The sequence below is a fragment of the Toxotes jaculatrix genome, chromosome 1 (genome assembly GCF_017976425.1).
Source record: "Toxotes jaculatrix isolate fToxJac2 chromosome 1, fToxJac2.pri, whole genome shotgun sequence".
In the NCBI taxonomy this organism is placed as follows: Eukaryota; Metazoa; Chordata; class Actinopteri; family Toxotidae; genus Toxotes; species Toxotes jaculatrix.
The window spans coordinates 27,032,472-27,057,622 of NC_054394.1; the positions used below are offsets into that span (position 1 = coordinate 27,032,472).

At 39.0% G+C, this 25,151-nt stretch overlaps 2 protein-coding genes across 6 annotated transcripts in view; both read left to right on the top strand.

Moving 5' to 3' along the window:
- The window catches only part of csnk1g1 (casein kinase 1, gamma 1), a 32,521-nt gene extending 13,421 nt beyond the window's left edge, over positions 1–19,100 (top strand). For 2 of the 5 annotated variants that reach the window (XM_041032802.1, XM_041032852.1), the window contains 9 exons: positions 3,274–3,425; positions 5,075–5,309; positions 5,432–5,517; positions 5,967–6,051; positions 6,215–6,363; positions 6,479–6,586; positions 7,821–7,931; positions 10,274–10,380; positions 14,705–19,100. In XM_041032802.1, coding sequence (XP_040888736.1) covers positions 3,274–3,425; positions 5,075–5,309; positions 5,432–5,517; positions 5,967–6,051; positions 6,215–6,363; positions 6,479–6,586; positions 7,821–7,931; positions 10,274–10,380; positions 14,705–14,759 — 1,088 coding nt within the window. In that variant the 3' untranslated portion in view covers positions 14,760–19,100. The remainder of the gene's footprint in view (positions 1–3,273; positions 3,426–5,074; positions 5,310–5,431; positions 5,518–5,966; positions 6,052–6,214; positions 6,364–6,478; positions 6,587–7,820; positions 7,932–10,273; positions 10,381–14,704) is intronic. The other 3 variants (XM_041032848.1, XM_041032849.1, XM_041032850.1) reach the window with 3 other exon arrangements.
- Positions 19,101–19,665: 565 nt separating this feature from the next.
- Positions 19,666–24,222, top strand: LOC121176507 (40S ribosomal protein S17-like). Its single transcript, XM_041030892.1, has 5 exons — positions 19,666–19,755; positions 20,827–20,978; positions 23,313–23,418; positions 23,671–23,736; positions 24,098–24,222. Exons 1-5 carry the CDS (start codon positions 19,753–19,755, stop codon positions 24,173–24,175), a joined length of 405 nt encoding a protein of 134 aa, XP_040886826.1. The 5' UTR covers positions 19,666–19,752; the 3' UTR covers positions 24,176–24,222.
- The last annotated feature ends 929 nt before the right edge of the window (positions 24,223–25,151 follow it).

Genomic DNA, 25,151 nt, shown 5'->3' on the forward strand with positions numbered 1-25,151 from the left:
TTTTTTTCATATTGCAGACCTGCTGCTCTGGGTAATGATATGAGTATATAGGATATATCTTGATCCAGTATTTCTGTTTTAGTACATAATACAACCGCATGGTATGTATACTTGGTATATTTTGTTCATTCAAATTAATAAAGCTACCTCTGCATTCAAATATCATTACGTCTGTAAAAAGGCGTGTCAGTCTGTAAGGTCTAACTGAGATTTCAGCAGACGCCATCCCCATCATGAACATAATACTGAAATTTAAAAGCTTATTTAACAATCTGCAGGCTTTTAGAAGCATAGTACCTGCAAAGTATTGCTCCAATAGAAGTAAATCATCATGTTTTTTTTAACCCAGTGCTGCTCTGCTCATTCACTCACTTCGGCATACTGCCAGTGTGGTTATATTGTTGAAACTGCTGTCTTTGGCTGTCATGTTGTTCACTTGCTTGCAACACTATAGACAGATCAGTACTAGACCCAGGCATTGCTCATTATTTTTAAGATAATTGGTTGAGAGTAGTCAAAAATGGTACCCACTAAATTGGTAGCTTCCATCAAGGTTTGAGTCTTTCTGTACAATTTGAGTTCTCTTTGTAGCACAGGACGCACAGATTCAATCTCTTATGAGGATTGTTTTGCCATAGATAATGATTGTTCTGCCATCCCTGGTTTTCCTTTGCGAGTAAAATGCTTGAACAACCTTGTTTTCAATTGAACAACCGTTTATCCACTTATTTACAGCATATCTCCAATCTGACACATTTTTAGGCCTCCCACAGGCACCCAGGGTTTCAAGGCACTCATTCCTATGGTACAATTAGCAACCCACAGAACTGCATAATGGTGTCCAGAAACACAGGATGGAGCACAGCATGACTCCTACAAGCCCATATGCTAGCTGACAGCATTTATGCCACCTTTCTTGCTGCAGTGTATTTCCCATAGCCCAGCTGGCAAGTCAAATGTCTTTAGCAACATATTCAATATAAATATGTTAATGCACTACATCAGGATATGTATTAGTATTTTCTGATTGTCAGAATAATACGTATAGGGCAGTTTGGTCTCTTCACTATACTTTATTGTGAAAACTCATTTCTTAGGGTGGTCCCCTTCGTCATGGCACACAAAACACAACTCTGCAATCCTGTGTGTAAACACACATGTGAATATGTTAAGATCAGAACCCCAATGTGCCAGATCTAGTACAGGCAAAGTATTAAAAAGCCTTAAAGGGTCAGTATCTAAGAGTTAGACAACTGTCGAATCCGTACTCCAAACACACAGCAGCATATTTGCAGAAAGTTGTGACTGTGTGTAATGTGAAACATGTAGCTCATAGTGGCAAACCCACAGAGTATTATCTCTCAAATCTGCAGTTCTCCTCAGCTCGATGGGTGTTTCAATGTCAGCTCATTGTTTTGGTTTTGCAGCCTGCAGCTGAACTGTTTTGGTTCACTGTCACCATGCTCATCAGCTTAGTTTCCAGCGAACCAGGCAGCAGTTCAATATAAAATTCGGATAAATCGACTGTACACAACTTGCCCAGCACCAAATGACAGACGATAGACAGATAATTAGCGACTAGCTGGCAAACATAATGGGACATTTTGTAGGCAAAAAGCCAGATATTTTCCTCAGGAGTTGGTGGAGACCACAACAAAGCTAGAAAAACAGTAAATATTGGACTTAAGATTACATCTTAGATTTTACAATGAAATCATCCAATCAGAGGTAAGGGAAAATTAAAATATATGTTCATAATTAAATGCACATAAACAAGCTCAACATGTGCACATACGCATAAGTACAGCATAAGTATAGCATATAGCACATACACACATCTCCATGTGTGTATGTGCTATATGCTGCACAAAACCAACAAAGCTACCAAATACATAGTGATACTGTCTCTCAAAGAGTTTTTAATGGCGGAATCCGCAGATACTCAATATGAAAGGACTGCCTTTAGGATCGAGGACATGAAAATCAATGAGGACATCCCTACTTCTTGTAACTTCTTCGCAATTATATATTTCCAAGGACTGAGCACAGCTTAAGCAGTCTGATAAAGCAAGCTCTCTATGATTGAAGCGCCAGCATTTCTTTGAAGTTTCTTGAGTAGACCTTTTTAACAGGACTCTGCCTAGCAGTAAGCAGAGGCAAACTTTGAGTCATGCTTCCCCGAAGGCAGTTAACTGTTTGACCTGATTTTTTTGTTCTTTTAAAAACAAAGTTCAGGATTTGGTCAGGAATACAACAAAGAATACATATATCACCAATTAAAAATAATTCTAAATTAAGGGAAGTTGTATGTGCATAAAACTTGAAATCCTGCAGAATATTAGGAATTTCATGCTGTGCATGCAGGATGGTGTGGCTTTTGTTATAAAATTATAAATTCCCTTTGTGTGCTTTTTAGAGAATGTCATTAAAAACTGCAGGAACACAGGAAAAGTTAAAACGGTTCACAATAAGTTTAGGCATTAAGTTCACACACTTTCCTGGAAGTTTGACAGTACAAGGAGATTTAATTCCCAGATCATCAGCATTACAAACAACCCATATGAAGGAGTGCAAGGGTCAGAGCACCGGCCCTACCATTATTACTGTTATAATGTACTGACCACACAACACTGAACTGCACTATGACAAGAAGTAAAATAAGAGCCAAGGTAACAGATGGAAGGGATTTTGGAGCAATTACAGAGAGTTGAACAGAGAGGATATGATTCAGTTGGGAGGTTGTGATATGAGGCAGTGAAAAGATTAGTTTTCAGCCCGCTGAAGAGGAGTGGCAGTGTTGTATTTGCAGGCACTGTTGTGTTTTACTTAAAGGTTAATGTTTTACCTAGCAGCTTTCTCCGCTCTCTGTGCTGGGTAACCTATCGGCGCCCCTTCTCCTATCTGTCCAGATTGAGGCCTCTTATGGTTACCTTGGACTCAGTTTAGAAATGTCATTAGTCAAGGGAGACAGCAATAATAAACCCTTTTGCCACCCTAATTCTCAGAATTCCCACTAGTATATACAACAGAAAAACCTCTTCTTCTTATGAATCTAATGATTTGTTTTTTTCTTTTCCTCCTGTCAGTTTGTTATTAACTATTAACTAAGCTATTAATAGTGATCTTGTTTATCTTTGATGCACTTGCAAATGCGTAGTTAAGCAATAAAGACTTGGGATTACTTAAACAAATGTTTAGGACAAGCAAAACTGTGTCAATGGAGCTGGGATTTTTAACTCTCGTAAGTCTAATTTCTCACTTTCTGTGTTTTAGCAGAGGGCGTGCCCCAGGTGTTCTACTTTGGGCCCTGTGGGAAATACAATGCCATGGTTCTGGAGCTGCTGGGCCCGAGTCTAGAGGACCTCTTTGACCTTTGTGACAGGACCTTTTCACTGAAGACTGTCTTAATGATAGCAATTCAGCTGGTGAGTAACACATGAAAGTTTTTTTTAAAATGGCTTCTACCCACCTATTATGACTGGTGCCTGTCTTATATTATGCATAATGTACATTTCTACTGCTTTAATGAATCGAACAGTATAATCATACTTTGTTGTTCTTGATTACTCATCTAAAGTAAGTCACTGCGGATGTATGTGTGTTATTTTCTCAGCCAACTGTAGTTTGTAGGAACAAACAACTTACAATCTTTCACAACAAATACCCTTTTAAGAAAGGGAGGGTTTCTAGAGGCCTTTTGATTTGAAATGGTTAGAGGAAGTGTTGAGTTTGTATTAACAGCATATTGCAGTAACTTAAACAGGACAAACTGATCAAAACAAGGCTTTGTATAAGACCAATTATACTTCACAAATGGAGGAAATTAGAAATAAAAGCTTGCCACTAATGCAAGCCTGCTTGAAGTTAAGGCCTGTTACTTTCTGCAGTGGAGGCAAATAAAGGCCCCGGGCTCTATTTGAGGAAATACGCTATATTGAATAAACTGCCTGTATAGCTGTATGACAGTTTTTTGTGTAAATAAAATAATGTGTAATTTGTCGGGCTGAAGTCCTGCCTACAGACCATATTCCCGTAGAGCAGGTGGGAAGGCAGGATACCAGAGTGTCCTGTTACTCAGTCTGCAAATTAGCAATCTGTCAGTATGCACATACTGTTGGTCAGAGTCAGGCAGGCTGGAAGCAGTCAAAAAGAGCAAAGCCATCACTGAATCTCATTAGGTTTGAGCAGCTAAGTGGGTGGTTTGGCCCAGTCTTTTTAGGAGCCTCAGACATCTCAAAATTTCTAACGTTTCATTTTGTCAGCACAAAATCTGCAGTGCTCCTGTAATGAAGATCGCTTCTGCAAATTTGTAAAGAAACCTACACAGCAGCATGACAGAGGCATGGTGTTGCAGAACAGAGTTGTATACGCCTGCATTTCAGCCAATCTGTTTTGTATTTTTCACAGATCCTAATTTTTTTGGTACAAATGAGTTGACCCATAATAATAATAATAATAATCATGTTAATTACCATTTGCTTAGCAGCTTTGAGCAATAGGTGTAATAGCTGTAAAGAGATTTGTAAGACTAGAATTTCTCATCTATAAACTTGTTGTCACTCTGATAGCAGCTGCTTTCGTAGTCCAGAGTCCCAGTAGGATGGTTTTGCATCTCAGTTTGTGCCTTAAAATTCTGGCTCAGCACCAGCAGAGGCTTTTGCTGTGTGATAGTAATGGGCCAACTGTGGTAGCTATGCAGCATGGTGCATAGACAAGTAAGGAGACGAGTAATGAATTAATCATTCATCAATCACCATAAATTAACTGATGACCACTGTAAAAATACAAAATACTTTGTCACTGTAGGTAGATCCTACCCTAATCCGTTTAGACATTTTATGGAATTAAAGACATTAAAGACATTTTAGGATTTTTTTTAAACATTACTCAGATTGATTGTGATGAAAATAGTGACCCAGGACCTACTGTATTAATGGCACAGCTGAAATGTCAGTTCTGAGTAATTTTGACTTTCTGATTCCCACTTTGCTGACTTTTTGGCCCGGTTTGTGATTATACCTCGTTTTTTTTTAATGTTCCTTTTTGGTGACTATGCTGTGTTCTTTGTTTCCAGATTTCTCGAATGGAGTATGTGCACTCTAAAAACCTCATCTATAGAGATGTAAAACCTGAAAACTTTCTCATCGGACGGCAAGGGAATAAAAAGGAACACATTATCCACATCATCGATTTTGGCCTGGCCAAAGAGTACATCGACCCCGAGACCAAAAAACACATTCCATACCGAGAGCATAAGAGTTTGACTGGCACTGCCCGATATATGTCCATCAATACACATTTAGGCAAAGGTATGTTTAATTTCATTGATTTGTTTTGGTTCTGTAGTGTTCTTAAACATTTTTAAATAAGGTGGGTTGGCAATTAATTTTTGAAGTTTCTCAGTAAAATGTTATCAAATCTGTTGATATAGAGCAAAGCCGGCGAGATGACCTGGAGGCCTTAGGCCACATGTTCATGTATTTCCTCCGTGGGAGTCTACCTTGGCAAGGACTAAAGGTACGTGCATGGAAGGTGTATCCTATGTAGAAAAACATTCTTCAATAAAAAAATAACATCTTAAAGTTGCCTTGATTTCACGACAGTCTGCAGCTTTACAATCATAATGTGATAATCAGATCAGTACCATTGTTATATTTTCAGTTGTTTATGAACAATTTCAGGATTTGTTGAAAGTCATTTTTACATTTAATTCCAAATTCAGTATTATTACAGGTTACAGAGTGTAAATATAAAATCTTCAGCTATCGATATCCACCAACCCCCTCCTTTGGTAAACTACACCTCAGCCCGAACTATCTATTAAGAAAATAAGGCCACAATTACAGAGAAATGAGAAGTGATAGTATGGATTGGAAATTAACCAGATGTAATATCTGTTTTATTTTCATATAATTCTTATTAATGTCATCAGAGTTGGTTCATATGTCCTTTTCGGTATCCTGCAGGCTGACACGTTGAAAGAACGATACCAGAAGATCGGAGACACAAAACGAAACACTCCCATTGAGGTCCTCTGTGAGAACTTCCCAGGTACACTGGTGATGGCTGTAATTTACTTATGGTTTGGGCTGTAAAGCTTGAAAATGGTCACATAGATATTGGCCGTGATTTGACCAGATTAAAAGGTTTTGTAATGTCATTCAACTACAGCATTAGAATAAACACTTTTTTATTCTGTTTTTGTTTAATTCAGAGGAGATGGCCACCTACCTGCGTTATGTGAGACGGTTGGACTTCTTTGAAAAGCCAGACTATGAATATCTGAGGACTCTGTTCACTGAACTGTTTGAGCGAAAAGGATACACCTTCGACTACACTTACGACTGGGTTGGCAGGCAGATAGTAAGTACCACAACTTAACTATTAACAGATATGTTTTAAGTCTGTGAACTAAGTCTGTGAATTTTTAGCAGGTTGCTTGACTGTACAGCATTTAATTGAATACTATTCCCCTCAGCCCACACCAGTGGGGTCTGTCCATATAGACTCTGGAGCATCTGCTGTTACAAGAGAGAGCCATCCCCACAGAGACCGGCCCTCACAGCACCCACCAATTAGAAATCAGGTATGCCAAATTTTGTTTTTAGTATCAGGTGAGTGTGTATGTTTTGTCAAGCCTTTGTTCCAGTGAAAGCAAAGAAAATTGTTCATTACAATCTGAAATGTATAAATGAGGTACACACATATGAGTACCATCCCCCTGCTTGCAATGATGTCAGCAGAGAGGTAGTCTCAGGGTGACCTTGAACCTGAGCAGCGAATGAGGGAAACTGTAACAACATCCTGAACAACTCATTTATCAGGGTCTGATCATTGTTTCTGTGTAACACATGAGTGTTAAGCATTTGTTTTTTTTTTAAAAGAAAAAAGAACAATTACAGTAAGAAGGGTTTGTGATATCCATTCTAATGCAATCAAAAGCATTAATCCCAGTTATCTCTATATTCTTGTTTGGCACAAATTACTGTGCTTTTTAATTGTTGTGGATGTTGTAGTCAGCCACAACAGTATTTCAGAACAGAAATGAAACTGAACTGAATTCTACTGATTGACAGAAGCCTGTCAATCAGCAGTACATACTATGATGTACATACTATAATGTACAACACTGAAATGAGATACACTAAGACATAGTGAAGGAAGAATTATTTGATTTCTTTATCAGGCAGAACAGATAAAACCACCTGGAAATGTGCTCACCTTGTCATTGAGGGGTGTTTCATTAATGGTATTTCTAGCCAGTATTTCTAAGGGACGACAGTTCATCCTTGCATATGCTTTAGTTTGACATTTGTGGTTGCCTTAAAGGCAAGTTTCTGAGCTATGGTGCAAATTCTTGTCATGTTTTTGCTTCCTGTAAGGTTTGAATAAGAACATTCAGACATTTCTGCCACTTAAGGATTATAACACCTTTGTTCAGTGATTCTACTGAATGTACTCATCATTTCGTTAATGTTAAAAAGGTCCTGTTGAAAGATTTAGGTTTAATTTATGTTATTTAAGTATAATGGAGACCAAAGTTTGCGATCTAAGAGCTTACCTCCATTTGACTTCAGGCTCATTAGTTTCTGGTTCAGTTCTGCCGCTGAAGCCTTGCTTTGATTTTGATTCACTCTTTTATTTTGTTACTTTTTTTTTCTTCTCCATTTCTCATGCTGCTTTGCATGGTACCTGGCCTCGCACACCCAAATACCCATCTTTCCTAATGCAATTATTCCATCACCTCCCCTCCCTCTCCCATGGCAACCCCATTCCCACTTCCCCTCCCATCACCGACGGCCCCCCTGACTCCCGAGCAGACAGCGGTCTCAGATCGACGAGGAGCATGGGAGGTGCAGCCCACACGCCAAGCAAACTCCTCGTATCTGACCTCCCACCTGGCAGCGGACAGGCACGGGGGCTCAGTACAGGTATACACCCCTCACCTGATCAACCAACTGGCCCATCCAATCTTTATGGAGTCAGATCTGTCTCATAGGACATAACCCAAAACAAATAAACCTGAAGATGTGGCCTGTAAATAAGAGGAGAAGAACACAAGGGGTGTTCTATCTGCAAATGCCCATAGCTTTTGTTGTTTTAATGAGAACTGAGGCAGAAATTTGTTTTTCAAAAAAACCCTAACAACTCTTAGGTGCATCATACTCAATAAAATACTCAGTGATCAACTCAGAATGTTTTAAACCAGTACTTTAAGAAGAGGTTAGCATTTTCAGATGGCGATTTCACATTTCTGAAGTTTTGCTTAATTTTGGTTGCGTTTAGTCATCTAAGACTATCTTTATACACTAGAAGACATACTGTCCAGGTCACACAGGAGTTATAAAATTGCACTGGCAACCCTATAAACTTGTTTTTGTTATTCAGGTTCAGGAAACAATGAAATTACAGTTCATAATTGACAGAAATGAATCAGTGACAAAGGAAAAACAAATTGTTATTGGTATGTCTAATTACTGTAATTAAAAATACCTTATAGTACAATGACAGACAACAGACGCTTTTGATTGAGTTGTGTTTTTTCAGCCTTGTGTGTGAGACAGATCTACAACCATATACCTCCCCCTCTCCTTTACTCCTGGCTGGGAAATGTTATTTTTCTGCACTACCATATGCATGTCATCTGGTGCCACCCACCCCAGATGGTGAAAATTTGATTTAGCTTTAAAATAGCAACCCTGGTTGAGAAATTTTGATCTCGGGTCCTACAACTCCTCATGGTGCATGGAAAGTTCTTGCAAGATCAAGAATCCTCTTGCATGGCAGGTAGCCAGCTAAGTGCATGCTCTTAAGTTGAGGGTCACTGCTCTTAAGCTGTATTGATGGACATCACCAAAAACTGTCCTTCTCTAGCCTTCTTTGCAAAGGTGTGTACAATATATGCTTTGGTAGATCTCCCTTCATTTTGCTGAATGCCATTCATGTTGACACGGTGTGGAGATTGGAAGTTGCCCTGACATACAGTGGGTATTTCACCCTTTTGAAAATGATTGTACATGGTCATGTCTCCTGATTGTTTGCCATTGGTAAGACACATCTCTTTCAAATTAAAGAAAGCAATACCAAATGAAAGGCTACAGAAGAAAGAAAGGGAAAACAAATTTTCATTTTCATCACTTTGTCATTCGCGTCACTTCTGAACAAAAATGTCTTCTTAACTGTCTCTTAAATCAGCTGAACCCACTGAAGGACTTTGTTTTAGTGACTCATGCTGACATTGTGTTCAGCTGGTGGTAAGCACACTTGCACAGTAACTTGCCAGTAGTAGCTCCTACAGCCTCCAGGGAGCTTGCAGGAACCTCATCTGGCAGCCCATCTCCTTCAAAGCAGAGGTCTGACATATTTTAGTCATTTTGTTGAAGGTAAACAAGTCATTTCAATAATAGTGCAGTTTCAGCGTTGGGCAACTTCTTCTTCGGGTGTTTTTCAACACTGTTTCACCATGTATGGCAATGAGTGGAATTTATTAAGCTGAGATTTACAGAAGTGTAGACTGTATACACCTGTGCACACAAAACCATATTTTACAATAATGATAATGCCATTTCTTCTACAGGTTAATGATACATCCATCCTTTTCATAATGTGATTTTATATGTTTATCAGCTGACCATGTTTTTGTGTTCTAGAGCCGATGTTTGACTGTTCATCTCTGTCATTCTAATTTGTAAAGCTAGTTATTATTTTTTATTTTATGTCTAGGGACAAAGTGTTTGCTCTAAACGGTATGAGCTTATGGGCTGAGTGAATTTTAAAAAAAAAACAGAAAATTATAGTTTGATCCAGATCAAATCAAATCTGGCAACTCCTTGAAGTACAGATGGTAAAACATAAAGAACGTCACTTATTACACCCCAGGATCTGAACATTTCTAACTCTGGTGACTCCCAGCAGTTGAAAGTCAGGCTATTGATCACAAAATGCCAGCAAAGAAGTATGAAATGTGCTAATTCTAAATACTTCACGAGGTACAAATCGTTTATATCATTTGCATTTGTGTTATTGATGTGTTGTTCTTTGCTGCTGTATTCCATGTTTCCCCAGACGAGACAACAAATGTAAAGTGAAGTGTTAAAGTTAACATTCGTGTGTTCTTTCTGTTTTATCCAAAGAAGCTTTCTATCGCAGCAGTACCTGTTTGCACATTCACATTCTGGCCCATTCTGGCACATTCATGCTTATGTGAAACTGTTGTGTGGATTGATACAAACATCAGTGGATCCATCTGAAGTAACGTCCATCTGTGCCACAGGTGGTCAGTTCAACCAACGGGGAGCTGAATGCAGACGATCCGCTGGCGGCTCATTCCAACGCTCCGATTACAGCTCAGGCAGAGGTGGAAGTGGTCGATGAGGCCAAGTATGTGTCATACACCCGCCACACCTCTCCTCCGTGTCCATCTGTCGCTTCCTCTCTTTCCCGCTCTTCCTCTCTACCTCTCTCTGTCTCTCTCGCCACCTTTTGCTATGCTGTGGAATTGTGACAGCCCCCACCTCCAGCTGTCATCCTGCTCCTGCCCCTATTATCTTCTGTCTGACTGTGGGTTTTTGATCTCGACTGTCTCTATGCTTTTCTCTCAACTAGTGTTTTTTTTTTTTTTTTTTTTTTTTTTTTTTGTAGCCAATATAAATGAATTCTCAGTCACAGCCAATACAGTTTCTCAAAGCTGGAGAAGTCAAGCACTAACACAGGCTACACTGGCAGCCACAGAAGACATCACTTCAATTTCTAGTAGCCTTGACATCTTAAAGAAATACTCCACTGTTGATCAACCTGATCATTATGTCTGTACCAGTAATGATGAGTGCAGTGCAGATTCTGTCAGTGTGCTCTGCAAGCAACTAGCTGAGATCACACCAAACTGTCCGTGCAGTAAGTCAGTCACACGTGTGAAGCTGAAGCACATGATGTCATCGTATGCGACAGTCTCTTCTTTCTCTCCCCATGAGAGGCAAACGTGACAAGAAAAAAAAACATGGAAACCAGTGTTGCTAGCATTGGTTTCGTTCTGTTTATCTAAGAGCTGGTAGCACCAGCTACAGAGCTATCAATGCTAATCCTCAGCACCACTTGCATTGTCGATGCCATGCGGCATGTCTGGCCACCCACTGTGCAAAAACTGCGCTGCCGGCTGAAGGTCATGTGGTTCAGCTGACTGAGAAGAACTGAGTTTAGCTCTTCTGAGACAAAAAAATATATCCATGAAGAAAATAAGCGCTTTATTTTTAAAATTTTAGGTTGTTGGAAATCACAGTAAACAGCAAGGCTGATTTTTGTTTGATAAAAGTACAAACAGAGGAGATTTAGTTACAAGCTGCAAAAAGTACTAAGAGCTACAGATGCCGAGATGTTTAAAAATAGTGCTTTGTATCTAGTCACCAGCACAACCACACTTATGTTGAGCAAAACATTTTATTCCAAGACTCAGCTTTGATTGATGGAGGAGGCAGTCCTGGTTTGGCTGCGGTCACCAAGCAGGACCGCAATAAGGAAGGTCAGCCTGGTTATTCCCTGTTGTGGGGCTGCAGTGGAAACATTTGTGATTATGATGCAACTAAGACTATAACAGGCCAGCTGAGAAATGCTGTTTAAAAAAACAAACGAAAAAAAAAAGTTAGGATGCAAAACATTTGCTAAGTGAGTCTAGTTAGGTTTGCGGTCGTGTAGCTGGAAGGCATCACTGGTGGTGGTGTAACATCTGAATGAATACTGGTGCTTAACTCTGAGCAGATAAACAGCTTTTTTTCTCAGTAAACACTGGGTTTAGAATAACATTAAAACTGGTACATGAACAATTAAAACAGTGGAACATTTCTTTAATTCTGACAAGTGTGTTTGTTTTCTATTATGTGTGTAATTTCAAGGTTTCCACAGTAATTTAGCTGATTTCCATTTAATAGAAGGTCAGTGCTGAGTAAGTGGTCCACTGAGCAGGTAATGTCAGATCAGTCATCACTGGGCCAGCTGACCTTTAAATATGAGGGAGAATCATTCCAAAGCAAAATATCAGTAAAGCAAAATGAACTCAGTTTTCCTGTATCTAATGTAGATGTTAGATTTCATCCTGAAGTATTGTAATAAATAGTTTCCTATTGTACTATATATCCAAATATATCTTGTATATCTTGACAGAAAATATCAATCATTGTATTTATCCCTAGTTCACCTCTCTTTGAGTTATTGTAATGCAGTTTGCAGGGATTTACCATCTTTCCCACCATCAAAGCCACTATGAAAATGATTCCCTTCTACTAGTCTCTTCACGAATCTCCCAGAGGTTCATTCACTTTAATCTGTGCTTGTTTGTATTTCTGCCCAGATGACAGGCCTTCCTCCTGTTGTCCCCATTCACACAGCTGTTTGAGATGATGATTGGCGTGTTTGCTGCCAGTCTCTTTGATACCTTGTCAAACACGTTGATGTTTGATATAAGAACATGTAATGTCTCTGATGCAGTTTAATTAATGTTTTTGCCTTTTGAGGGGAAAATCAGTTACCCATGGTGAATTAATGCCACATGTATAGTTTCCTCTTTAGTCTTATTTATTTACATTGATGGACTAAATTTGATTCTGACTGTCAAACAATGACACAAATTGGTTTCAGTCTGTGTTTACCTAGTGTCTTGTTTACCAAGCGGAGATTTATGTATCACTAAATAACACAGGTTGCATCATATAACCTGGTTCTTACATAAAGATTTGTTACACCCAAGTTTAACTGTTGTGTAACAAACTGAATTAACTGACAGAGCTAACATTAGCTCGCTAGCATACGAGATGTTTAGGTTAAAGAGTTAAAGAGGTCATTTAGAATATAGTCAACATATCTGACCTGGTATTTTGGGACATTGGAATAATTTTAAATTACACTGCACAAAAATAATACAATATACCTTAAATTAATAACGTTATACTTAAAACTAAGTAGCTCCAGTTAGGTTCACATACATTAATGTTTCCAACTTAATCTAAACTGCAGGAAAACTACTAAGTCTCAAACATATTTCTCCATATGTGTATATATAAACAAAGCAGCCATGTCTACATTTACAAGGATTGACAGTTATGTTTTTTGTATTTTGTGACTTCCTGTTTCAGAGTTACATAGCATACTGCTTTTGATTGAACAGTACTGCAGATGTTTCCTAGCAACTGATTTATACATTACTGAAGTTTTTATTAGCCAAGATGTTTTAAGTTTTTAATGAATCAGTAGTTAAAAACTGGTCTCTAGTTACTAAGAGCTTAGGAGGGACTTTGCACACAGACTTAACAATGGATTTATAAGTATGTTGTTCAATCCAGTCCTGGACTATTTCTGTTGTTGTACTTAGTGTTTTTCGCATTCCACCAACCTTTTTTAGGGTGGAGATGGATATTAGAAAGTAGGTCTACGAAACGAGGAAATTGAATCACATGAACAATCAATACAGATTTCAGAAAGCAGACAGGGTCATTTTTGAAAAGGAAGTTAAACAAACATTCGGTTTTGCAAATGTAGCACACATTACACAACGCATTGTGATATTGTAACACCTTCATACCCAGAAATCCTGGGAGGCATAATAAGCTGCGGACTAGTTGTTCTGTAATCCTTTCTCTTTTAACCTCTCAAACTTTCCCTCTCTGTGTCCACCTGTGTCCTGTTGGTGTGTTTGTGTGCATGTAAGTGTGGCATGTGCCCAGCCCCATCATCTTGGTCTTGCTGTATTAATCTAGCTTTCTTTTCTCTTTACACTCTTTCCTCTCTCTTCTTCTGTAGCTGCGTGAAAATGCTCAACCTGTGGTGAGTCCCTCTCTGCTAGTCCACATCAGACTCATGGGACAGGGAGTGGACCAGCCTAGGCTGGGCAAAGTGGAGTTGTTATTTACGAATTTTAACTAATCTCTCGCTGGTGCCAGCAGTACCAGAACACTGTCTGCCATGTGCACTATCAAGTCTCTGCCCTTCTCTGCCCTTTTTTTTCCCACCAACACCCAACGTTAAGTAACAGATGAGAAAAGAATACTGTAAACCATGCTGCAATGTGAGCAGGCAAGCTAACTTAAAAGTTAATCAAATGTGAAATCAGGATGTAAAGAATAAACAGTAAGGACTTTGATAAAAGTCATCCTAATGTTTGTAAGTTCCTTTTTTGCAGCACATTTGGCTTCACGTTAAAGACCTTTAAAATCTTGTTGCATGGTGCACCATTATTTATTAATGAATTAATCTACCCAGTCACTGTCCTATGTCTTGATCCACAGCTTTTTTTTTCTTGTCTTTGTATGTTTTTATTGACTGTTCAGGCTCATCCTGTCTTGTGCTATGTGTGTGCAATGCTCCATTTTTTTTGCATAGGAGGGATGTTTCCTTCAGAGTCACTGCAGCAGTTTGTACTTGAGTCCCCTCTGCCATTTTTTTGGTTCTTAAAAATGGCGGGAGGTGCATAAACATGCAAACACGGTGGATGGAAGTGCATCCATCTTGCCCTTAAAGATCATGTTTTACTAATCAAACCTTTTGGCAGCTGCAGTTCTCATTATTATGATCCCCAAAAACATGTATCTGTGCAGATTTGGTTGACTCAAATTAATTTAACACACTAATTTAAGCACTTCGCTCGTGTTTGTTCTTTCTTTTGCTTCATCTCAAGCCTTTCTCATCTACATATTGATTTAATGTCTGTCTCTGTCTGCAGGTGCTGCTGCTTCTTCAAGCGAAAACGGAAGAAGAACACGCAGAGGCACAAATGATCATCCACCACCGGCCTGAAACGTTCGAGTGTCCGGCTCAGTTGATTGTGATTTCAGAAATCAATAAGGTCCCATTCAGAATAAAAGAGGGAGACAACTGAAAGATCTTGATTGAATTGCCCTCTGGAGGGACCAGTTAAAAAAAAAAGGTTGATTGAGATGTACAAGATGCTTGTGTCTTTTGATGGGAGTCCTATTTTAAATTTTTCTTTTTTCTTTTTTTTTTCCTCCTCCAAGATGTGTGGGAATGTTTTGCAGGCCAGTTGGCCAAATGGGGAACCTATTTGTTGGAAAGTTGCAGAGGATAATCTTGGGGATTTTTTTTTTTTTTTTTTTTTTTTTTTGTTTGTTTTTTTTGTTTTTTCCTCCTCAAAACGCCCAACATTTGTATTTTTCTCTCCTCGTTTTTGGCTTATTTGTTTTACCGTTTCTCTTCTGTGGTATTGCAAAGGAAGAGACAGATCTTCCTGTGGGATCTTGCCACCTTTAACCTGTTGCATACTATGACTTTTTTTGTTTGACTCACAAAGTCATATTTTTATTTCCCCTCTGTCGAGTCCCAGTTCAGAGTGGTTTGCCTGTTGTTAGTTTGCTAACTCATTTTTGACACAAAGCCCTTTTGGTCATTCCTGACATGGGGCTGAATGTAAACCTGAACACACGAGGAGCCAAGAGTGTAACAGAGAGCATCAGTCTGCTGGCCCCTGCACTTTTTTCCTCCAAAGAGGTCAACCCTGGCACTGGGACCCGGGCCTGAGAGAACAGAAGACCAGAGACGTCTCCTGCACTGTGTTCTCTGAGGATGATTTCTGCTCACGCTGCTTGGTTAAAGCACTCCCCTTAACCACGCTGCTGTCAAAACACACTACAGTCTCTTTTGACTCTCATGCAGTTTTGCTCCTGTTGGCTTTGTGATGACGAGCAGCAACCTGACACCTGTAGATGTGGCTGAAAAAAAAATGCTATTTATGCTATTTATCTCTTGGTTGCCACCAGTTTTCTTACTAATTCTAAAACATACACACTGAATGTATGGACAGAAAAGTAAATGACTTTGGAGCATTCATATAATCAGTTATGCGCATGGAAAGGAAATTGCAATTAAGGAGTTAAGACCAATGTTTAAAAAAGGAAAAAAAAAAGTGAGACCAAAATTAAGTGGATTTGTGGGTTGGGATAGTCTTAATTGTTCTTGATCTTAATAATGTGATGGTAAATAATGAACTCTGCACCAGTAGACGCTGGGGGATGTTGCTTTGGAGCGACAAGAGAAACTGGCGTGATGTGCTTTGGAGACTGAATCACAGCCTCTCGACGCTACAGTCCAATGCCTTAACCCCAATCAGTCGACCACCACACCGCACCGCACCACACGACACCACACCACACCACCAGTTGGACAAACAAGCTGGCAGCACGATGGTTGTGAGATTTGCAGCGCAATTTTTGGGGTCACCTGTATAATAAAGCCCCAGACTGTTCTCAGCTAGTATCAGAGCAGTTCACGACCTCCCGTGTCTGAAGATGTATTCACAAGAGAGCAATGCCAAATGTAAGGTTTGGTGTAATAATCTGTAATGGTGTTAAGATGTCCCTGCCCCTGCGTGTCCAGTCTGAAGACCCCTGTGCTGCAAAGCGATGTTTGATGTTTGGGTCCTTCTCCTCGATGCAGAGCGAGAAAACCTTATGTCATCGTGAGGGCGTATAAAAACATGTCCATACCATTGTTTTTATTTTTATTTAGTGTCATGGAGGACTGCCTTGAAACAATATCCTCGATAACGTCACCTTGCCTATCCTCCTAACAGAGAGTGAATTACCGTACATAGTTGTTTTATTTTTTTATTTTATATCTTGCTAATGTGAATTTTTTTGAATGCAATTTTTTTTTCCATTCCAAATAGCCATGGTTTTATGGGGAAAGAGGGTAACAAAAAAAAAAAGAAAAAAAAAAAAGCTCAAAACCATGACTGCACTACATTTGTTGACCCCGGCTTTCCCTGACAAGACCCTGCCTTCTTAATACTGTACTTTAAACGTGCTTATTACTTTAATTGTAGCTGCCTCGTGTGCTAGGCCTTCCCTATAGGGTGCAGGGAATACACTTTAAATTGATTTTATTCCCGCCCACTCCTTTTTTTTTGTGCCATGACACCCTCCTTCCAACCCACTCCTCTCTGCACATACACACACACACACATCCATGCAAGTCCTAGATGAATCGACTCTCAGTGGAGTGTTAGATTTGGCATTTTGTGGACCTGCTCCATCATCTTTAGAAATACAATGTTGTAGATGTTGCAAACTATCTCAATGAATCAGTATGTAAACCTGCTTGTTGCGTGTATTTACACTGTATAGCTTTTGGTTTTATTCTTGCCCCTGACATGTCAGTTACTCCAGGGTCTAAGTTATTGTGTTATTGAAAGTACTTGAATATGAAAATCTATGGGACCTTTTCTGTTTGTTTTTGTTTTTTTTGTTTTTTTTTATTTTATTTTCTGGGTCATTAATAATTCCACACATAGGATTTGAGAGGAATGGTGGGAAAACAGGCTATATGAATGACAGGTATTCATTTCTTTAAGATGTCTTAGTGCCTCTTGAGTGTGTTGGACAGGTGAAGACTCACCTGTGGAGTCCTGTACCAGCTGGTGTTAAATGACGAGACGAGGCTTGGGTCATTAGCTTTACCAGGAGAGGTGCAGTTGGTTGGATGCTGGTTTGGAGTTTATCACCCTTTTGTCTCTGTGAAACATTCATTGTAGTGTATTTTTATCTGGTGAGGGTGAACCCCCCCCCCCCATGTTTCAGACACCAAACCTGTGACATCTGGTGCCTGTGATTCTCCCTGTAAAGCATCAGCGGAACCTGGAGTGTTTTATTCCAGCTGCCTGAGAAAAGTCGAAAGTATTCCCGTGTAGTGAGATGGATATCAAGACTATACAGCCTTCAGTGTTTTCCCCCTAAATTCCTCGAGTGCCATTCCTGAGACTACTACTAGCCCATGCCTTTTACCTGTGCCAGAAATATATGAAATTGAATGTTTTTTTGACCATTGCATTCCACCTTGTGTCCTTGACGTGTCCGCTGTCATTTTGAAATATCGCAGAGCAGCTTGGCTCAATTCAGTACCAGGAAGTGTTGGAGAGTGTCGGTGAAAGTGTTTTACGAGTCTTATCTGTTGGTTTCTTTCTTTGACGTCGTAACGCAAAAGAACCCGACCAGGTTTATTATTTCAGAGTTGAATTTGTGACTAGTCATCGTTGCAGCATCTGTTTCCTTATCGTCAAACTGTGGGTCGCCTCACTCTTTAGCTCACGGCTGAAATGATAGATACAGACATGTTACTCTGATGTATTTACTTTTTACTCTCTGGGCCTCGTACGGAGCGATATAGGAGAACTCTGTATGATTTGTATCTGCATGGCTTATGAGGAGACGACAGTGATCGGTCTCTCTCCGGTGAATTTTCTCTCCTGTGGGACTCATACACTGTTGGGTCACCGAGACATTATGGCTTCCAGTCTTCATGTAAAATAAAATAACATTTTCATGTCTTCTCGCAGCACATTCCATTTCAGTTCCCATTATTTCTCATACAGTTCTCTCCGGTCAGACTTGTATTTATGGCTTTGGTTGTGTGTAACTCATCCCTGTGTGTCAAAGCTGTGTAAATCAAAGCAAAGGACAGTTAAAGTGTGAATGAATGGCTTAGGTCTTTTTGGGTTCTCTGGCACTTTTTCCTTGTTGCTGTACTGTAGAATTGTCTTGGATTTACTGTATATTTTTCTTTGAGGGAGAGGTTTAGGGTGACATTTACTGCAATATTGTGATGATTATTTGAAAATTGTAAATTGTACAGTGTTCACAATTGTAGTCTTTGTTTTTTTTCTGTTGGGATTCCATATAAAAGATGTATTCTTTGATTTTTTTTTTTCTCTCAGACTGTGGAAAATCACATTGTACAGCTCCAAGAGTTTATCCTCCCCTCAGCATTGTTTTGTTTTTTTCAGAGCTATGATTAAGAGAAATCTTAAAACTGTAAATAAATATTATTGTGTTGAAATATGAATGTCACTTCAAAAATGTATTCGAATGAGTTAGTCAAGGGCTTCAAGAATGAAGGACCCACATTTTTTTCTTTTTATGGTTTCATAATTTTTAATTTGCAGAAAGGTAAAGGTCCTTTTTATCTGAGATGCCTGTTTTTTTTTTTTTTCATATAATACAATGTGTCACACATGAACCTTATAAAATCACTTTTTATTCCCTCCACACCTAAAGGGAAACTCCAGTTTGCACCCTTTTTTATGTAAAATAAAAGATCTCTCCACCTTGTGGGAATGTCTGTTGTGATTTGTACCTATTTCTCCTGATACCTGATATTTTAACTTTAGTAAAGTGGTAAATTTGAAAAGATGATGGATCCAGATAATTTTTGCACTGAGTTATGTGTGTTTTAAAATCTTACTCTGTGGGCACAGTAGACAGTATAGCATGTGATATATATGTACGTGTCAGAAATCTGCTAAGGTAGTATGAAGACAAAATTGTATTTTTATTTTATAATTTCTAGTAGTGACATTTATTTCCAAAACTTCATCAAGCTTTAAGTCATTACACTGAATGGTAAGATTGTTCATGGCATTTAGTACAGTGGTTTATGACTCTTTAAATGGAAGCAGTGCCAACTCATGACATGTTTTTAAAATACATTGCCAAAAAAAATTTTCTTTTCGACTAAACAAGACTCCTCGTACACTTTACTTAAAGTCTTTTCCACTGTGGTATTACTGCTTTTATTTAAGTAAAAGGATTAGAGCACTTGATGAAACTTACAGGAAATGTTTTCTATTTTCCTTCATGTACAGGTCACTCCTCCCGCCGCTAGTCGGCGCTGTTGGGCCGATGTGGTGCGACCGAGCAGCCTGCGAACTATAAACTTCCTGTGTGACCCTCCGGTGTCTCTCTTCCACCGGTCCGAGCCAACATGGTGGGTACACAGAGAAACATTTCGCTCCACCAGATCTCACAATCCTGTTTAATCCTCACTGTTTGTCTGTCCACCAAGCGATCACAAGCATCAGTCCGCACACAAACGGCACACAGATTAATAAACGCCGGATTTCGATGCACATCTGTGGAGTTAAATATCCATAAACACGGGTTAAAATGTTCCTGTTTTGCTAAGGCAGGAGACTGGCCGCTAGTCGGCTAAGAACAGCCAGAAAAGCGCCGGTAACTCATGTGTTTTTGAGAATAAACGGTACCGGTTTGACTCGGTTTGTGTTTGTTTCTTTATCCGCCTTTTAAAACTAGTTTGACTTGGGTGCCGTTTGTTTCAGGGGAAAACTGGTTTCTTAATGGTCAGTTTCATCCGGATTTAAACCGTTGCTATCGAGCTAATGTTTCATCTGATAACGGGCTAAATGTAGGACAAATCTTACAGTAATTACATGGTTTTACATCAGGATTTAGTCTGAAATCGTACAGATTACATTTCGATCCGGCAGTTTTATCTTAAGTGTATTATTTGCTTAGATTTCCTGCTCTGAAGTTAGCTTCCGATGCGGCACTTGAATGGAAAGTTAAGGGACACTTGTCATTTTAAAAATATTTGACAGATAGGAGACTGTGTTTTACGCAGATTTTATCTCCTTGTTAATTTAGTTCAGGTTTGATAAGTCTAAGTGTAGTGGTTTTTGATCTAGACCCAGTCTGATGTGGTCTTGTTGTTGGGAAATAAAGCAGCGAAACGAAAAGTTGATTCATTATTGAATTCTTAGGCCTGATCACGCCTTCTGGTTTTCATTGAAATCTTTCATACTTTGGCTGGAATGATTTAAATTCTATTTTTATATGAGTGATTTCTAAAAATATTATCGTAGCTGAAAATATTTCCAGTTAGACCACTGATATGTCCTCCAGTGTAATGAACATCAACTAGACAACTTTGCGTGTGATTTTTTCCTCCACACTTTCCTCCTCCTGGTTATGAATTATATTATTTATCACAGAATTTCTGTGTTGTATGAGAACTGAATTGTCTCTGGCTTCTCTTCAGGGTCGAGTCAGGACCAAGACAGTCAAGAAGGCCGCCAGGGTCATCATTGAGAAATACTACACACGTCTGGGCAATGACTTCCACACCAACAAGAGGGTGTGCGAGGAGATCGCCATCATCCCCAGCAAACCTCTGCGCAACAAAATTGCAGGGTAAGTGGAATTACAACTGTTGCTGCTGTTTTTGTTTAGTTTTTTTGTATTGTTTTTGTTTTTTGGGAGTGCATCCTGCAGAAACACACACTCCTACTAGCCGATGTTCACTTGCTCAGACCTCAGATCAGTTTTATCAGTCGTCTATGACTTGTCCTGCACAAGTTGCTGGTGTTTGTCTGTTGCAAGCTGGTTCACGTTTTGTGTTCACCTGAGATTTAATGTTGACATGTGTGTCTGTGGACGGTGATTGTGTGAAGGCAGTTTTTGTAGTTACCACCACATCCTGCTTGATGTGGGTCTGATTGTCACAGAAGTAGAAAGCACTGGTGCTTGCTTTTATTGCCTGATCACAGTGGAGCTGTGATATGACCTTTTATAAATTATATGATCAGAGTTGTATGGAAACATAGTGACTGACAGCAACTGACAGTCCTGTAGGTGCTTCTCTCTCTCGTTTTCCCAGACGTTCGTCCTCACGTCAAAATTAGACCGTGGTCTCTTTGCTGCAGCCTTGATCCTTTAAGATTATTTGCAAAATGAAGACTCCTGATCCACTGTTAATGTTTGCAGTCAATGGAAGTAAGAACAGTGAGTCAGCAGGCGGCATGAGTTTACTCCACTTTTAATGCAGTTCTTGTAATGGAGGCCTTCTGTTGAGAGACTGCAGTTAATCTGAGTTTGTGCTGAAGAATGAGGTGCTGGCCTCTTGTTTTTGCTGTGTTACAGTTTTTGTGCTGCAGTTATTTGTGTTTTGATTTAAGTGTTTTGGCTGCCACAGGCTTCGGCACCAGTTTTTGTACACAGCTGCAGGTCAGGTGTGCACATAATCAGCAGGTGTTAAATGCATAGCAGGTAGTTTCATATATTTTTTTTTTATTCATTCAAACTAGTGCTGCACGATTTGATGAAAATGTGCGATTGCGATTATTGTGGACAATATTGCGATTTGCGATTGCGATTACGATATTATACATGAATGGTGTCATGAGTCCACTTGCATGAATATCAAGGACAACACAGAATAATGAGACACAAAAAAAATACAAAACCTGAAGATTATAGACCGTTTGTTCCAAATAACTTAATATCAAAAATTTAAAAATAAATAAATAAATATTTTCAAAATGTATCTGTGATTGTACGTTGTGGTTCTTTCAGGCGGTTTTCAGTTTTATCTTTCACGTTACTTGGGCTTTTATTTGCATGCGCTCGTCAAATTTTTCTGTGTTGTCTCAAATGTTGATAGAGATTGGTCGTATTATCTCGGGACGTAGCGACTTTAGCTTTGCAGGTTTTACACAGCACATCTTGCTGTTCAGGGTCGTCATACCTGAATCCAAAGTATCGCCATACAACAGAAGTAGCATTTTTCTTTGCCACCAACTCTGCTTGTCCCTCGTGTTCCTCCTCAGCTTCCATGTCGGTCACTACTGTTTGCTGAAAGCCGGGTAGTCACGTGACCATACCTGCGGCTGCCCACAGTGCGTGGATGTGGCGTCAGTTACTCCACATTGGTTTACATTTAATCGCAAATCGCAGTCTTTTATGCGGTTATGTAATTGCACAGCGTGACATCGCGATTGCGATTAGATTAATCGTGCAGCACTAATTCAAACTCTGGCAAATCACAAAGTGACTGTTGCTGCTTAGTTGGTTGTTTTGTATTGATGATGTTAAATGTCGTGTTAATCAGTAGGTCGTCACCGGTTTGTGGTTACTAATTGAAAGAGTTCCTGTTGTATTACAGGAGAGAAATAAACATTTCTGAGAGCATTTTTAGCTTTTGAACACTCGGTACCTCATCAAGCCCTGAACCTCCTTTGACAAGTAATATGAACAAAAATAATACATGGCAGTAGAGTACAAATAAAAGATGACCAGCATACAGTCGAGAGAAAGTAGAGAAATAGACGCATAGGTAAAAATTATGTACATGGATTGACAGTGGACTTTGTCAGACAAGTGCTGTAAGTGTAGTTTACCCTTTATACTTATTGTCTCAGGGAACGTGAGCTTGAGAGCAGATGCACAAGTTTTTTAAATATTGTTAAAAATTTTACTTTTTTTCAGTTTTCATTTAGATTGAATCACATAATATTGTCAAATGTTACAAAAAGAATGATTTAAATTAGTAAAACTATGCAGTCAGTTTATAATTATAATAAGACATTTTGCTGTTATATTTGCTTATATTTGATATTCTTATGTTACATGTCTCTAAATTATCCATCAACTAATTATGCAGGGACTACACTGTAAATGTGTTGTCTTCTGTTGCCGACCTTTTCCATGTACTGGTATAATGATCGTGTTTTCCTGTTGGTGTCTCAGGTATGTGACACACCTGATGAAGCGTATCCAGCGTGGCCCAGTCAGAGGAATCTCCATCAAGCTGCAGGAGGAGGAGAGAGAGAGGAGGGACAACTACGTCCCAGAGGTCTGTTCACACTCTTGTTTTATCTGTGTCTCGTGAGACATTGAAGCTGCTCCTTTTAGAAACTCCCATCTTGCTGTGTTAGTAAGAGCTTTGGTTGCTTGGCTTGATAATGAATTTCTCTAAGGATGCAGTCAGCAGCTGCAGGTTAGATGAATCATTTTGAACACCTTAACTGTTATTTTTCCCTGAGTGGCAGATGAGACACAGCTCAGACAGCTAATTATTTATTCTTGGTTTTATCTCCTCCTCTAGATTTCTGCTCTGGACCAAGAGCTCATCGAGGTGGATCCAGACACAAAGGAAATGCTCAAGATGCTGGTAAATGGAAAACACATTTTGCTGCTTTTCTTAGTGATAAATAATGAGAGTTTGTTCTAAAATTGGGCCTGTGTTCATCAGCCTGCTAAACTTAAAATTTTGTCCTTACAGTAAAAGACTTCTTTCATTGGTTAGATCCTCAATAAGAACACCTCTGTTTTCTGTAGCATTTATCAGAAATGCAGAGAGTAAAGAAAATTCACACAAGTAAAATGAACGTCTATACAGTCAGTTGTCAGTCCTGCATTAAATCCTCTACTTGTTTTAACAAAAACAATCATTATAGCCTCTCTGTAATTCACTGCACTTGATATTCCTGTTTATTTACCTAAATCACAAATATTTTTTCTTCCTCTTGTAGGATTTCGGTGGCCTTTCCAACCTTCAAGTCACTCAGCCAACAATTGGAATGAACTTCAAAACACCACGAGGACTGTAAAACCATGTGTCATAACCCTCTTAATAAAGAGACATAATTATTGATTTTAAAAAAATGGTCCCTTGTTATTATTGTTTATTTACCCTGGAACCGATGATTAATGATCTTTACTTAATGATACATGAACAGGAAAATGGAGCATGGCCCCAATGATGGATAGTAAAGTATATTCTCAAGCAAAATTCTGAGGTACTTGTACTGACTATTTCGTTAGCCTAATAGCATAATTGCCTAAGTCATATTTGACGTTTAATCTTGTTGAGACGAAGAAAAAAGCCTCTTGGAGAAAAATTCCATGATGTAAAGGAAGTCGGCCATTTTGGAAAGACTGCACCATTTTGCCTCTTAAGGGAAATGTCCGATTGCGTTGAATTTTGATCAGATTTGATCAGAAGGCATTAGGGACAAAAAGTTATCAAATGTTTTGATGTGGGTTGCACAGTCTGCCCATGGCGCCGCCACTAAAATGACCCTTCACCAACACACAGGAAATGGATGTATTTGTGGCTGTATCTCACACATACTTCATCCAATGTGGATGAAAAAAATCAGGCATGATGAGCATGTGATTCTGAACAGATTGATATGTTAATGTGATGATATTGGCGCACATTTTGAGGCCTTACTAAAATATGAAAAAATATGAAATACTTTTTTGGCATATTTTGACGCCTTACTATGAATAGTATATTAAACCGTCAAAATCGGCCAAAAAACTCATACTTTAGAACGACCTCAAAATGTCATAAAAATGGTCATAGTATAGTAAGGCGTCAAAATCGGCCAAAAAAGTCTTTTTTTTCAGACCTCAAAATGACATATATGACTTTTTTTTTATGACATTTTGAGGTCAAAAAAAATTTAGACTTTTTTTGACCGATTTTGACGCCTTACTATACTATGACGTTTTTTATGACATTTTGAGGTGAAAAAAAATTTTGACTTTTTTTGTCCGAAAAAAACGTCTTACTATACT